The sequence below is a fragment of the Cyprinodon tularosa genome, unplaced genomic scaffold (genome assembly GCF_016077235.1).
Source record: "Cyprinodon tularosa strain WSP-4 unplaced genomic scaffold, ASM1607723v1 ctg124, whole genome shotgun sequence".
Lineage (NCBI taxonomy): Eukaryota > Metazoa > Chordata > Actinopteri > Cyprinodontiformes > Cyprinodontidae > Cyprinodon > Cyprinodon tularosa.
Window position 1 is genome coordinate 30,628 of NW_024038048.1, and position 17,047 is coordinate 47,674.

The 17,047-nt window shown below is 35.9% G+C and overlaps 1 protein-coding gene across 1 annotated transcript in view; it reads left to right on the top strand.

Moving 5' to 3' along the window:
* The window catches only part of LOC119777512 (raftlin), a gene marked incomplete at its 5' end in the record, with an annotated part of 100,269 nt that overhangs the window by 15,190 nt on the left and 68,032 nt on the right, over positions 1–17,047 (top strand). The window contains 2 exons of the mRNA XM_038276417.1: positions 533–641; positions 11,124–11,589. Coding sequence (XP_038132345.1) covers positions 533–641; positions 11,124–11,589 — 575 coding nt within the window. The remainder of the gene's footprint in view (positions 1–532; positions 642–11,123; positions 11,590–17,047) is intronic.

Consider the following 17,047-nt stretch of genomic DNA (forward strand, 5'->3'; position numbering starts at 1 on the left):
CTGCACGCTAAGGGAAACTGTGGGTGGGGGGCTTCTTTCATTTGTCAACAGGATGAAGAGCAGAGATGACAGAAGCTGGAGCATTAACTCTCCTCTGGTCTGGCTCTGGGATTTCCTCCACTGTACATAGAAGGGAAACACAGAATTGTATAAATAGATTTTTACCCTCCATACCCTCCTTAAAATGCTGCTCTGGTCTCAGAAGAGTGTTGATTTCATCTGTTCTGTGTGTGTTTTCTTTCATCCATGTGGATCTTTGTTTCACTTGTATTTTCCCTCTCACCTCCCACAGGGCAGCAATAACATTAACAAAGCATCTTGATGCTACGTAATTTGTAGATACAGGGCGTTTTTTTGTGTGTGTGTGTGATGCCTGTTTTTAGCAGTATTATGACTGCAATTTAAAAATTCTAGCATTTGGAAATGTGTATTTCCTCTCACCCTTTTGCTTTAGACTTTATTGTAGCCTGGATGATTGAGAGGCTGAAACTCATTTTGATTTCTCCACCCCTCCCAAATGTGGTGTCTGCAGGGTGGAAAGGAGCCAACCAGTCGGCCCACCAAACAAGCTACTGCTGGAAGAGTGCCTGTCTGCTGTGCAGGTGCCCACCCCTGAGCTCATCCAGGGCTACGTCAAGAAGGTAGGGCCGCTTTACAAATGCCTAGCTGAAGGTTGTGTTAGATTGTATTCAGCTAGAGAGTGGAAAGTAGGGAAAAACGGATAATGGAGATAGTGGTGGTGGCGGAGGTAGGGGTATAAAGGCTTATCTCGTAAACAGGGGAGTGTAAAAAAAAAAAAAAAAACTGTTTACTCGGGTGAATAAGATGCCATAAACTCAAAAATTCTACCAGAATGTGCCACTGTGTTGGTGGGGGCTTATTGAAAATCAATAAGGAGCAAGAAAAATTAGCAGTAGTGTTTTTTCTCAAGGAAAATCTAAGGTATCCAACACAAAGTCCACACATTATGTTATCTGTGATAAAGTAAAATGCACTGAAAATAAAGTGTCGGATTTGCCTTATATAACAGTGGACACTGGTTGCACATCAACCAGTGACATTTTGAAATGGTGGGCAACTCCACAGAGTTTGGTTCTGCAACCTTTGGATTACTAAGTGTATCTAGCTGTTGGAGTTTGAATCTGGATCTAGTAAAATTAGTTCAGAGTTCCAGGACGGACAAAGTCCCGGATGTTGTTCTCGCCCCTTCTGTCACAACCCAATCAGTCCCGGAAGCATGATCATGGTACTAAAATTACTTATTTCTATCCTTAACTCACTAATGAATGCTAATACACATCTTTAAAAATGTTTTCTTTTCTGATACAATTTTGATGCTTTTTACATTTTCTCAATCAAACTGCTTGTCTTACATCATCATCGGACATGCTCAGAGCAGCCCGGCAGAATATGATGAAACCATGTTTATCTGCATTTTGGTTGTTTCTTTCTTTAGGTTACGCACGAAAACATTTAACTCAAAAAGAATAGGTTTATTTTTTGTTAAAATGAGGACGATTTGTCCCCTTGGAAGAAAAGGCTGTAGCGCCGGGGGGCCTCCTCACCGGTTCTTTTCCTGGGAGCAAGTTATTTACTACTCTTAACTCAAACTGGGCAAAACCATATAAAAAGGACTATAAAAACAGGAGTAAAAAATGACAGGGTTTATTCCAGATCAGGTCGTTACAGGACAGAGAAAAAATGCTTAGAGCTTGCACAGCTGTGGGCTCAAAAATCACGTCCGCGAGCGTTTGGCAAAGTTTGAGCCCCGAACAACGTCATCACCTGCTTCTTATAGCTCATGGGTCTATGTATTGCATCATGTTGATGTTGAGCTGGCCGTATCAGAAACTGACACGCCATCCATGTCTTGAACTTCATGCAGCTTGCTTCTATGCTTCAGGGTTACAGATACAATAGCTCTCCTATCAGACCGGCTCCAAGATGTGCCCATATCCTGTGTACTCTTAAAGACACAAAGGCTGTCTAGATTAGATGACCTCCGTACACACCGTGACATCCACACTGTGAAGGAAGGCCTTCTGCTCTGTCTAATCTGACTAACAAAGTAACAATGCACATGATGTATAAAGAATAAACCTAAGAGTTTAAATCCAAAGCCAAAACAGTTGGCTCTCGGAAGAAGCGTAGGATCACATTTCCAGCATACATCGGGCACAGACTAGTGTTTTAAAAAAAAGGATTTTAAGGCATTTATTTTCTCAAGAGATACATTATTAACCTTTAACACATTATAGTTTATTGCGCTTGAGAGGGAAAAAACCCCCATCTAAATTACATTTAGCTTGCTCTAAATACTCACAGATCTATTGGCTTTTCAGGCCTCTGCACCTTCCTCATTTCTTTTAAAAATCATTCCATCTTTTATAAAAAATCTAAATGACAAAATACATTAACCTCTTAGTTCTGTTTTCTTTGAATATAGGAACCACTTTGGATCTTATCAACATCTGGGTACTTAATATAAATGCGCTGTTTAAATAATAAATGTTTATATTTGCTTCCATGGTGTATGTGGAAAGTCTTTTAGGGAGTCTATATAGTTCGCTGAAATCCATGGAGATGAGATGCCTCTGAACACTTGGGGTTAAGCTGCCAGTAAAGTACCAGCATTATCTTAAAAGAGTGACAATATAATGATTATTTTATGTAATTGCCACTTTAACTACAACAAAACATGGAGGAGGTTGAAACATGTGGGTGCTTCAGGAGATGTCAGTAATAAGTACAAGGGAAATTCTAAAGGCTTTGATTTTGTTGCCAATCTGGCAAAATGCAAACACCCATCAGCCAAAAAAATAACAGGTAAATAACTGTTTTCATTATGCCAGCGTTCGTTTGCATTAGTTTAGCTGTGAATCCATCAGGTTAGGATGTAATTCTCATCTGTATATGCATGATTACAAGCAGTAGAAGAATTGTCTGGAGTATTTAGAAACAAAAAAATCTAATGAGAAAAAAAAACAAAAAACAGACAACATATTTAAGCACAATTAGCAGAAATGTATTTTCCTTTTAGTTAATAGATTGTACAAAGCTTTGAACTTTGCTGAGTGCAAGTCAGATGACATGACACTTTCCTTATTATTTCTGCTGTGATTTGAACACATTCCACCAATGTTAGAATGTGTCATTTTGATAAAAAACAAAAACAAAAAAAAAACATATTCTTAACCTTAAAGTAAAAGAAGCTTCACAACAATGAGAAAATACAAAATAAAAAAATAAAAAAAAGTAACCATGCATGGATTGTTTTAATTATCCATAACCCCTTAACATCACCATATAAAAAGCTATTAAATTATGCTAATCATGATAAAAATTTAAATTATTAACAATAACATTTCCCTTGTATTTTTTATTTCTCAATGATTGTAGCATGAGTTTTTTTTTATTAAAAACTAAACCATAAATAGTGTTAAAAATTTTCTTTAAGATCAGAAAAAAAATAACCTAAATTATAATCAAGTAAGAGAATTTAAATGTGAGAGATAATACAATCTTATCTGATCAGATCTGATATGATATTATTTTTTAATTCTATTGTTTAGTGAACAAGCCCGAAAATCTGCTAACTCATGTTATCTTTTAGTCTAATATATTGCAAATTTGGTGTTGGCCATCAAAGCTGTGCTGAAAGGTAGTACAGAGAGTATTGGGTATATATCTTCTGTAACCATGAGTGGTTCTAAACAGGGGCCAACGGGGGCCAGTGCCCCAAAACAACTGGTCATGGCCCCTGTTATGTCCCCTGTACCTAAGGACATAATTCAAACTATGCACTGGTGAAACACCATATGCAGATTGGTCCCTTGCATATTTCTCACAGTCTTTAAATTTGTTTGGAACTTCTACGAACTAACATAGTTTAGTTAAAGGGAAGCTCTTTCATGACCTAACCTTCAATGTTATGCTCTTAACATTGCTTTTTAACACAGTTATTCTATTACTTTACAAGAAACATTGCTAAGATTTCAACATTTTTGGATTTTTGGTTTGTGTCTTATTCAGTCAAGGTTAAGTGAGAATTTCTGTTTGAATGTCAGAATTCCAAAACTGATGAATTTGCCAAATGTTATGCAAGTGCAATTACAGCACTGTTCCTTGCTGTAAACTGATAGATGTGTTTGTTGTGGTGGGGGTGGGGATGGGGTCATATGGCAAAGTTCAACAGGCCAGAACCTTAACCCGTGACAATAGCTTCAAGGAAATTTACCTCTGTAGTGTATGGAAGTGTGGCCGTTTTTTGTCCCTCACATTGTTGTAATTTTAGCTGATCAGGACAGAATTTTTTAAACTGTTGTAAACATTGTTGAGTGCAAAAAGATGAGGTGCCAAACTGAAAGCAACAACACAACTATATCTTAGAAGTCTTCAAGAAAAAAAGACTGTCCTTGTCTGCACATGGTACCAGCTGCAGGGAAAAATAGTGATGGAATGTGTCATTACTTGCTTTTGCAGGAAATTAAAACTTGTTATTAGACTCTTGAAAACCTTGTGATTTACTGTAGGTATTTTTCAAGCATGTGGTGATAGAGCCAATTATTGACAACACAAATATAATAAAAAAAAGTGGCATTTTCTGTACATTGTTCAGAGGTGATGGCAGAACAATTAAATTCAGTTCAATTCTGTCTATTTATTTAGCGCCAATTCACAACACTTGTCTAAATAAGGCACTTTACAATTCACCAGATCATACAGTCAAACTGATTCAAAGTTTTCTTAGGAAAACCAGTTGATTGCATCGACTTATTGACTCAAAGGCAATACCTCACACTAAGCATGCTTGTAGCGACAGTGGAGGTAAGGTGTACTGTGTGATCCTAACGTAGTAAAAGAGAGTAAAGAAGAATAAACAGGTTTGATTTAGGATCCGCCAGCTTTTCTACAACACCATCTGCTATATATATGGTATGGAAAAAATATGGAAAAAAAACTTTCCATACAGGTGATGCATATGTAAATGTCTGAAATGGCTTTTCCTAAGTCTGGCCGGAATCGACATGAGAGATATGTTAAACAGAATAAAGTAATGCACTTAAAACAGCCTTTGTTGTGTGTGAAGCAATTGTGTCATCAAGGCTCTTAAACGCAGTAAAGTCTTAAAGACACACTATCATTATGTATCTGAACATATTGTGAATAAAATGGATGAAAAGCATTTGTTTTTTACTCTAGATAAGATAAAAGTAAGACACAGATTCTTAATCTCCTTTCTGCGATTTAATAATGAAATGGCTGTTTAGCAGCTGTTTTATCAGTGATCACACTGCTGCAAAAAGCTAGTTTGAAAATTAATTTGGATGATATAAAGAAGATATTTCCTATGTTCCTTTCACTTTTGCTTTGTTATATCCTTATGGTTAAGTCCTCCTGCCCGATATCTATATTTTACAGACCAGGATGTAGATAAACGTTTCTCTCCTGAACCTTTACATACATTTTGCCCTTCGATTAGTCATGCAACCACAGTCCTGTAGGACCTCATTACTGTTTGTTATCATTTTAATCTTCTGAGCTGCAGGAGGAACAGGAAGCCTTTCTAGAAATCTATTAAAGAGGAAGTGGACATGGATGAGTGGCTGAGGATTGAGGAACAAAGAGCGTTTTCCTATTTGCTCCCTCTCCTGAATTCTTTATTTTTCTTTCTTACCAACATATATTCATTCTTTCTCTCATTTTCTTTTCTTCATCCTTTTACTGTCATAGTCTCTGCTATTATCATTTCGGCTTCTTTTTCTGTCATCTCTGCCTTCTCTGTCTCTCTCTGGGGTTTTCATCCTGACCTTCAGACACCTCCTCCTGGTGCCGCTTTAATAACTTACGGGGGAAATAGGAAATGTGGTCTCAAGTCAAAATTGAAATGGGTTTTTTCACCACAGGTTGTTGATATTCCAGTGGCAGTCCACGGTAAGCTACTCCCAGAATATTTTTCATCAAATTTATGCCCTGCATCATTCTGGTTAATGAAGAGAAATGATGCAGTTTCAACCTCAAAACCTCATTTTTGTGACCTAAAGATGGGCCTTTGAGCCAGTGAAACCTCTCTGTTCATTTAGAATAAGAGGCTCAGAAAAATGCAAATTAATCATTTTACCCTTCATTTGTTTTCCTACCCACGGGACTCTATTTCAACCAAATCATTATTACCACCGAATTTGATCCCTTTAGTTTTTGTTAAGCTTTTTTTCACACTTATTTCAAACATAACACCTTTGCAGTTTTTGTCCACCGGACTCATTCCTAATCATAACTTTTATTAACCGTCATCCATAAAACCTATCTATTATGGTTTCTGTCTCTGTAGGAGCTTAGCCCAACATGAGGGAAGCCATTTACGAAGGGCCATAGGAACTTCCCATCCACAGATGTTGGTCAAAATCAAACAAAGTTTAATACATTTCTTTAAACATGTTATTGCAACTACTTTATAGTGATGTTGCCAATAAATACAATATGCAACATATGTGGTCCAGATAACAGAAATGTATTTTTCGTCACAAAATACAACAATAACTCAAAAGATGTAAATCTGAGTAGGAACCATACAGAATCAACATAAAGCTTAATTTTGAGCTATGAGGCTGATATAAGGTTCTCTCAGTTCTAGTTCCCTTGGTTAAAAGGTGTGAGTATTTCAGCAGTTCCATCATGAAAAAAGCAGTGTGGTGTTGTAATCTGGTAAAGTCTTTGATTAAGTGTTAATGATTTGCTGTGAAAACTCCCAGAAATGAAAGCAGTCGAATGGACAGAAACAAACAGGATACTTTCAGTCAAACCCTTTTATTACGCTCCAACCAAATAAATTTTAGCTTAAAACCATATAAACAATAGGACAACTATAGCGCTTAAAGTTCAAAAAGAAAACACATACTCATAGTTTCTTATTTGATAGTATGTACACAATTAAATACATCACAAGTGAAACAAATTTCAGCATTTTGTCATTTAAAGCATGAAATAATTCAATAAGATAGCAGACGACCCCAAATTCCTCATTTGGTCACATGACCCACCAGGATGCTGTGACGTCAGCTTTGTCAGGAAGTAGTCATTTTACATAGCGAGTCTATAATATAGATATGTAATTTTTCAGCTTTGTGATTGAGTTTTCATCTCAAAGAGGATGGATATGAAGCAATCAAAGTTTTAGTCGTTTTATTAATGCTTGCTGGTTTAATCACAGCTGCTAAATCTTATGCAGAGCCGATGGTAGTTCCCTATCTTTCAGAACATTTTCTGACGGCCTTACATAAACATATCACCAGAATGCTTGACAATTAAGAGGACCACCTATTTAGATTTAAATGAGTTGTTAATATATAGTATTATAAATACTCCAGTAAAAGGGATTACAAGTTCCTCTAGAAAGTTAAGCAGTTTTAAGCATTTCCTCTACAAATGCTTAAAATTGCTTAATTCTTAATTAGTATGACAGAGGCCCCATAAAGATTGCAGAAGTAATATATATATTTTCTTAACTTGGCATGTAGTATCAAAATCATACCTAATATGCTGTTTGTTGCTTAGCAACATTGCTGCCAGTAAGTGGTGGCTTATTTATGACTATCAGCCAATAAGATGTATTCTCAGACACCATCCTAAATTTTATAATAAATTGACTGAGCTGCTCAGGATACTTTTTTTTACTGTAATAACTGCATAAACATGTAACGCAGGGTTAGTTTGCAGTAGTCCCATTTTACTCTCCCCACATTTCAGTCCTACTATAGCAAGGTCACTTCTGACCAATTACAGCAATGATCTTCACACACGGGCAGTTTTTTGTTAGTTATAGACCACTTTAAAATGTACAATTCAAATACAAACCAAACCTAACCAAAAAAAATTAAGATTGTTTTCGGTCATAACCAAATAAGGACTTTTCTTGTGTGTATACACAAATCTCCAGGGTATTCAACAAAATCTAACACATACCTGTATGACAAAATGAATCATATGGATATTAAAGGGTAAAAATAATACCATTTTTATTTTGTTATTCTTTTTTTTGCCACACTATTATTATTTTCTAATCTAGATTCCTAAACATTTGTTTTGTCTCACATTGTCATTCTATTTGGCTAAACATTGCTGCTCCTGTTGCCCAAAAGCATTTTATCTGTTTTATTAAATCCCATTCCTTATATCAAACTGTTTGCTGTTTCATTGAGGACATTTTTTCCACTTTTTTCTCATTTCATTTCTCATTCACTTTTATTTGTGTTGGTCTGACATCTTGACACTCGTCCTGTCTGCTGGCTTGTGTTGCTGCGATGAAAAATAAATCTTTTCTGAATTGTTCTGAATTGTCAAGTGCCGGGACTTAATGAAATGATGATGAAAAAAAAAAACAAAATGGAACCAAAAATAAATTCAATCATCACAACCTATCATCTTGGATCTATTGTTCTATCAACTGCACTGACATTAGTCAGTCAGAGCCATTCATTTCTACCTCTGACTGCCCACATTACCATAAAATGAGATACAACAGTTGCTCTCTTTTATGTGAACAGTTCCATTTGAACATATTGGTATAGAGAATATTATGTGGAAGCAGCCAGATGACATTTAAATTATGTTAAACAATATGGCTGGAGACACTGTGACTGTTTTCCAATTCAGTTTCATACTGAATAACCTGCAGTTTGATTTGATTTTTATTGTCTTCACCCAATGAGGCTCCTGATAGAAACAAGGGCCACCTCAGCAAAGAGATAGGGGGCACGAATATAAAATGGCATCATTAACATTCCCTGACAGTTAACGTTTCAAGCTGCAGTAGCATTGCTATGTGGACATAAAATTCAACATGACAAACAGGTAAAAGAGGGGCCCGGGTTTGGGTTTAAACACAGGTACAGTATAGTACTAGGCTTCTGTGATCAAATCAACAGCTCTGTGACTGATTTTAAGAGAAGCTTGGAAAGAATAGAGAAGAAAGGTATAATTAAAGCCCAATTCAGCCCAAAATCATTTCCACCATTTTGCAGTTTTAGATTTAGTAATTCAACTAAGATGTTTTTTGAGAGGAAATGAGAAAAGCCTCTCAAAAGACAATGAGACAACGGAATTCATAGAATTGTTTCAACAATAAAGATAATTTAGGTCTTTATTTAACCAATAAAATGAACAATAAATAGTTAGGAACAAGCTGTATAATCATTATGGTGTACTGATTGCACCTTTGAGTCAGATTATTGCAGAAACTCAACAAAACTACTAAACTTAAAGTGCTGCTGTAGGGAAAATTATACCAGGAGGAGGAATAGTAATAGAGGAACAATTTCAAAGAAGCAAATTTTTCATGCACTTAAAAAAAAGAAAAAAAACAACAACTGACAAATAAGTTTGTTTTGGAAAATCAGTATATCTGCTACAGATTTTAAATATGGTATTAAAATCAATCGACCAACAAATCAACTTTATTGTCGACAACAATTTACGTTGCAATCGAGATTTAAGTTTCAAAAGTTCAGTTTAAAAGCAGTACTGCTGATCATTTAGGAGCCCCAGACATACTTTGATGTTATATTGGTTCAACCCTATGGAAAGCATGTTCACAGAATGTTAATAAACCCAAATGAGGGTTAACTTTAATCCAACCTCCTTTTAGGTCCCCACACATTCATTCAAATTGTAACAGCAATGAAAACATTTCAGCGAGTTTGAATTTTATTATTAGGGGCTGCTGCAACATTAAAGACTCCATGGAATCAAAGCAAACTGACACAGTATCCTTTTTTATAAGGAATGATTGTCGCCAGTCAATGACTCAATACAATAAGATAGAAAATATTTTATCAATGTAAAAAATCATCTGGATTGAACTTCTGGATTTAATTTTAACTATGATTAAATTGGAAAGCTTGGAAATTACTTTAGATCTATCTTTATGTTTGGATTAAATTAATGGTTTTAATTTTGTTAAGTGCCTTTAGATGGTATTTGCTATTAATTCCTGCATTATAAGTGTACTAGGTTTAGCTGAATTGACAGGACTGTTTACATCCCATAGGCGTATGCACAATTGATTGGTCATGTCATCCATTCTGATGCAATACCAAGATTGATTGCTGAAAATAATTTAATTCAATACAGTTTATTTGTATAGTGCAAATTTGTTACATGTTATTTAAAAGGACTATCTAGAGACAATTCGATCAGATCAAACAACTTAAAAAGTTTTCTATTTAAAGAAAACCGGCAGATTGCATCGAGTGATTGACTTGTAAGACACGCTCTTCGTGAATTAGCATGTGGCAACATTAGATATTTTGCCTTTTTTGTCACTGGCTCTACAGCAATCCCCCACATTGAGCATGCATGCAGCAGTGGTAGAGAGGAAAAACTACGCCAAGGACAGCTCTGAGTAGTCATACAAAAGGAACATAGAAGTTCTGATCCGTAAATACTTTCTAAGTTAGAAAAGGTAATGCTAAACTTGTTTATTAGTGTGCTCTGTCCAGGAAAGAAACTGTTAAACAGAAAAACTGAGATTTTTAGCCAATGAAGAGAAACTACAACTTAAGAAATATGATTTCTCATTTTAAATTTCATTCAGAAATCTACCTGCTGCTGCATTTTTTGAAGCCTGTCAATCTCTGTCCAGTGAAATATCTACTTGGCATGCTCTGTGCCTGATGTGACCAAACTAAGAATGACATAATCAATTTTTTTTTTTTTTTACTTTACCATAGTACTATTTGCAGTTTACTTTAATGCCAGTCGATTATCTGAATGATATTCACATTATGTTAATGCGTAATGATTTTCCAGGATTGCTTATTTTTATTTCGTTTTTGAAACCTTTAATCTTTCAAACCTATAAATCGAGAAGGCGGCTTGGTATCCAGTATAATATATTTTTTAAGGTAGTGATCAATACACTGAAAAAAATGATTTTCTAACTTTGACAGAATTGTTTTATTTGCTAACATAAAACAATTGTGTTAAAGTAACTAAATATGATTAGGTAAATGCCAAAAAATGGTTGCATTTCTTTTTCCAACGTAGTTTCTGATTTAAGACCAGTTAATTCAGCTTTGTAGGTTATGGTCCCTTTTAACATTATTACTTTGCTTTTTTCTCCACAGCAGATGCAGGACTTTGCTGACCAGGGGGTGATATTTGTAGGATTCGTCCAGGAACCATATGGAGCACCATGCACCCGGATCAGAGAACCAGAAACCCCTTCCCTGTCTCTGCACTCCAGCCCCAGTTCTGTCCTTGGCTCTCTGGGTAGCTGCAGCCCCTCAAACCCCTCAAGCCCTATAAATCACGCAGACTGTGGAGCGAAAATTGAAAGCGTGGACAAAGAGGGGGAGATGAAAACGTCCCGACCGGAGGGAGTGAGAAATCAAAGCGAGATTAATAGTGAAAACCACTTGGGTTCTAGTGTTGGAGGCAGTTTGGCTGGCATCTCACCAGCAGCATCTCCATTATCAGAGGGAAACCTGGAGAACAGTGAGGAGCTGACCGAGGAGGACTCATCATACCACAATAACAACAAAGACATCTTCAGAGACAGAAAGGAGAGACCAAGATACCGGAGAGGTGATGGTGAGTGGTCACCATGGTTACAATTACACATCCAAATAAAAGGAAAGAAGGTGCTAGGCACAAATCAAGAAAATTATGTCTTTCATGCTGTGATAAATTTAATAATCTGCAGGAGGAAATCAAAGAAAAAGGTAATTACAATAATATTTTCAAAAGAATACTTTTTTTAAGCTTTTCTTTTAAGACAAATTTATTTGTCTTATTTGAATTTTCTTTCCCAATTCACCCTGTGTAATACAATTACAGTACTGTTCAAAAGTGTTGCATCAAAAACATTTAGTGTGTATTTTTATCTAGTTCTTTCACATATATGCAACCAGACTTACTGTATTACACATCTTTTAAAGTTTTCTTGCTCAAGGCAAAGGTTTTATTAAAGGAATTTTAAAGTTTATCATTTTCCATTGGAAGCGTTTCTACACATTTTGATTTTAATAGTCATCATAGCTGACTATTTCCACATATCGTAAATTGTTTGTCCATAAAAAAATCAGGTGTCTTGTACATAAAAAAAAAAAAAAAGTAGTAGAATTCTCATTGGTAAAAGCAGTACTAGAAAATGGTGAGTTCAAAACATTTACGGAGGCAAAAGAGGCGTTGGATGCAGGAGTTTGCTCTGCAACCGGAGGGTTGTCGGTTCAAGCCACGGTTCCGGCTTTTGGTGTCGTTGTGTCCTTGGGCAAGACACTTCTCCGGCTTTGTCTACTGATAGCGGTCAGAGGGCCCATTGGAGCCAGTGTGCAGTAGCCCCACTTCTGTCAGAGAGCCCCAAGGCAGCTGTGGCTACAATGTAGCCACCATCAGTGTGTGAGTGTGTGTGAATGGGTGAATGACTGAATGTATTGTAAAGTGCTTTGGTCAGGTCTCCAGACTTGAAAAAGTGCTATATAAGTACCGGCCATTTACCATTTAGAGCAAATTCAATAACACCACTTGCTAATCTAATAAGACCAACAGTGTTTAAAGACAGATGTTGTGTTTAGGTACTTTTTACATCTTGCCCATGAGCATGCTCTGACCTGGTTAAATCCTCTGAATAGAAATTAATTTCTTTGAACAAACTAATTTCTTAATTTACAGAGTTCTTGAAGATTTTTATTTTAAAAACTGCTTAGCTTTTAAGATTGTAATTTCCAAGTATTGTTTATTTTGTTTTTTGTTTTTTTGTTTTATGAGTAAGAATATTCAAGTGCAAAATTGTACAAAATCTTACTAGTCATTCCTCAAATTATGAGGCTAACATTTGATTTTAAGTTCCAGAATGGATTACAAGGCCATTTCACTATCCTTTAATGTGTCTAAAATGCATCAGTATTTATCAAAACCTTAGCTGTTGCACCTGTAAGGACTTATTTATAAGGACTAGATGTTCCATATATCGAGGGAGACGTTTTGTAGGCCCTCGACTTGGGTGGCTAATTTCCCTCAGAGGAGCCCATTAACACTTTTTGGAGCCCTAGGGCTTAATTGCCAAAGAGAATGGTCACATGTCTTACAACAATTATGAGGTGCATTTAATTGCTCTAATTGCGTTGTAAGCCTGTTTTACACATCTACAGTAGTTGTTCAATATTAGTGTATTTAAAGAATTGTAAAAGAACAATTTAAAACCTAGAGCTTGTCTCAGCAAAACTTTGACTTATGCATGAAGTTAAAGAAATAAAAAAAGTATATTATTTTAAAGTAAAGTAATAAGTTTGTTCAAAGAAATGTTTTTTCCATAGAGCAGCCAAATAACAGAGGAAGACTTTATATTTCTGTGAGCCTGATAGGGCTTGATTAATCAAATTAAATAGATCACAATAGATTCCAGCTATGTGGAAGAAATAAGAAATATGAGGTGATTTTAAACTGTTCCACTGTTTTTTATTTTTATTTTTTGCTTAATTTACTATAAATAGTATCACACAAAATAACTATGGCTTGTTTACCAATAGAAATGCAACATATTTTTAACAGTTTTCATTCTTATTCACCAGGGTCCTACTTGAAAGTCTTTTCTTTGTTTGTTTTATTTCCAAAAAACTTTTTTAACCCACGGCTTGTAAAACCAGGAGCATTTGTGTGAATTGAAGACAAAATAGGATTTAAACATAGTTTATTTCAGTTGGGTTACATGCTTTAAAAGGAAGCAGAACTAATTAATCCATATGGGGGACTATAATCAAAGGTCAGCATGTAAAACTTTGCTAAAGGCTCTAAACTTACTAAATTCAGCAAAAAGACCAAACAGTAATTTGTTCCCGGTTCCACTTTAAGGCCAAATCATGAGAAATTGTCAAATAGGTCAAAACTTTAAGTGTAGAAGAGCTGTATCTGCTGCACTGCCACAGAATGAGTCATTTTGTCCATTAGACAAATCTCCCTTATTGCTTCATCGGTGGATTTTCAGATTTAAAAAAAGTATATTCTTAGTAAATATACAGATTATATGGTCTCAGAGCAGATGCATTCATTGTGGATTACATCATTTTTCCACAGGGGTTAAGTGTCAGCTGTCATTCCTTCACAAACATTCAGAATGAAAGATTTGACTCTCCAATTGATCTCAGTGTCTGTAACTTCACATGCTAGTTTGCAATTTCACTTTTTTGTCTGTATAAAAAAAAAAAAAAAAAAAAAAAAAAAAAAACACTGCCGATTCCTCCTGAAAGACTCTATGTCTGCGGAGGTGTCATTTCCTGCGACTGCTTGAATGTTACACAACAATGTGTCGCCTCGGGACATAATCCCTTCTCTCTGTCACACAAAGAGAGTCGTCTTATAACCGAGGCTGCGGCGCATACAAATTTACGCTCAGCTGTTGAGACCGGGAGCTGTTTTTCTTTTTTTTTTGGGAGTTGCTCGTTTTGTCTCTTCAGAAAGCAAGCCAGCGACACATCTTCCAGTTATTCTTCCTGCACATTTATAGTTTCAACATTCTTTTAGTGTCTGGGATTAACAGATGGAGACACCCACCATGTCCATCACCTCCTACAGTCTGCCGTTCTGTTATTGAACCTATTTGTGATACGCGTCAGTGTTATATGCAGTCCCAGTTGGAGCTATGTATATACTGTATGCCTGCATGTAGAGCATAAGATGAAAAAGAACCTACTGCCATGTGTTATGTAATAAGATATATGTATTTTTTAGTATTATTATAATAATTTAGTAACATGAGTACAGTAAACCAAATATGAAGTAGCAGTACCATCACCCAGTGGTCCATCTGGGCCTTTTGCGGTGAGATAATCCCCCACTGACTCGTCATATACCTCCCTCAGCTTTCTCTACTCTACCCCTAAATCCTGCCCCCTAAATCTATGTAACAATGCCAGCAGCGCCAGCATCGCAGCCAGCCGGGGCGGTGGAGAGGCCTGCCAAAATCCCGTGTCCCTCTCTAATGATGCCCAGTCTGCAGAGAATGCCCAGGAGTCTCTGCTGCTGCTGCTGGCTTGTCCTCGATAATCCACAAATCTTTGAGGTGAACACTGTGCAAGTGCTGGCACTGAAGCTGGCAGAAAGCTCTGGATTACTGTTGAAAAAAAAAAAAAACACCACCACTCAGATTGAAGTTTTAGCAAGATCCTCTAAGTCTGGAGACACGAATGCTTGGAAGAGTTGTGGAAAACGACAACTCACCCACATGAAAAACCTCTTATGGTCCAAGTTATTTTTTATGACCAGGAACAGCCTGTGAGAAATTAAATGTTACTGGTGCCATTTTTTGGCAGAGAAGAATGGGAGAAAACCTGAGGAAACAGGTAAGAAGTTGGCAAATGAAAGCACTTACAGAGATGCAGAAATAAAATAGAGCTCAGAAAAAGTGCTTTTAGTTTTTACCATAATAATTCAGAACTTATTCAGAAGAAGAGTTCTCCAACCACGTTTATTAGATTAGACACTTACAAAATCTGTCCTAATGAACTTTAAAGTAGTTCCTGATTGGAACAAGCAAAGTCTTTTAAGTCCAACTGTATAATTAGACAGCTAAGCAACTGAAAGCGCCAGTTCATCAATTTTTATAAAAGATTTATGATTAGCACCAGAGGTGTCAAGTAATGAAGTACAAGTACTTTGTTACTGTACTTAAGTACACTTTTTAGGCATCTATACTTTACTCCATTTCTTATTTTTCTTCCTACTTCTGACTTCTACTAATAACATTTTCACACAAGTATCTGTACTTTATATTTCTTACATTTTTAAAACAAACGTTACTCGTTACTCTTGGCTTCGGTTTTATGTTTATAAATATTTATTTCACATCATGTGCGCCATCCAATGCAGATCATTGGTGCCATCCACATCTAGTGAAAACTAGTGTAATTGGAGGAGTCATATAATGCAAACACTCATTGGTTAGTCAATGGATATCATCAGAAGCAAGAATGTGTTCTTCAAACTGCAAACGTGAATTGTCTAGGCCATGCTACAATGTCGGATTCAGAAAAAGATGCTGAAATGTCTGAAAGGTCGGACACAGGTGAGAGCGTATCGGGAGACGGAGACCAACAAGACCTCCCTCATCCTTGGCCCTATCTCAAAGAATTTTTTGAAATAGACGAAAAATTGAGCTTTAAATTCATATAGTGGTATCTGGCTGTTTTTTTTTTTTTGTTTTTTTTTGTAGGTTACCCTATGTAATCATTCTATGACCCCTCTAATCATATTTCTATTAATTCTGAATCTTCCAGAACTCTGGTTGCTTCTCTGAATAATATCAAAACTCTTTGTAGGATTGCAGTATCTACTTACTTAGTTGATCTTTAGGGGCGATTAAACATACTGAAATCCTTTTGTGGGTATAATAAAAAATTTGTTATGGTTTAAAGGGTATAAATGATTATACTCTATATTACATTTGTAAATCTGTGTGCTATGCATAGTAAAAGCTTTAAAATTCCTACTTTAGACAGTAGCTATAACCATTTTTCTCAGAGTGGTTGTTAAATATGTGTTAGATACAGTAATTTCACCTTAACGTGACAGTTTTGCCTTTCAATTCTTGCTCTTGGCATACTGCCTGAATCCTAATGATGCAGCACTGTTGTTTTTATGGGCTAGAACAGTGTATTTTACGGGCCACATTCGCCCAACAGTCCTGATGGCTTTAAAGGAACTTGGCAAGTGGCTGTTTTTAGAGATTTATGTTGACTATTAATGTACTACTTAAAGATCAGAGATTACTTTACTCTGTGTTCTTTGTAGCAGCAAAATATGTGATCTTTTGAATTTGACATGGTCTAAAATTACTGTTAGAAACATTAAACAATTTTTCTATCTAATGGAAGAAATAAAATATAATTTGTGGCGAAATTTTTTACAATTCATCTATTTTTTTCTATATCCAGACTCTGACACTTTCAGCTAGAGAAAGCAAATGCATTACTTTAAACAAATTCAAATCCATCATTTCATACCATTGTTTCTTTAAGGTTTTATTCTATGTTGCTTCAACATACAGTAGGATATG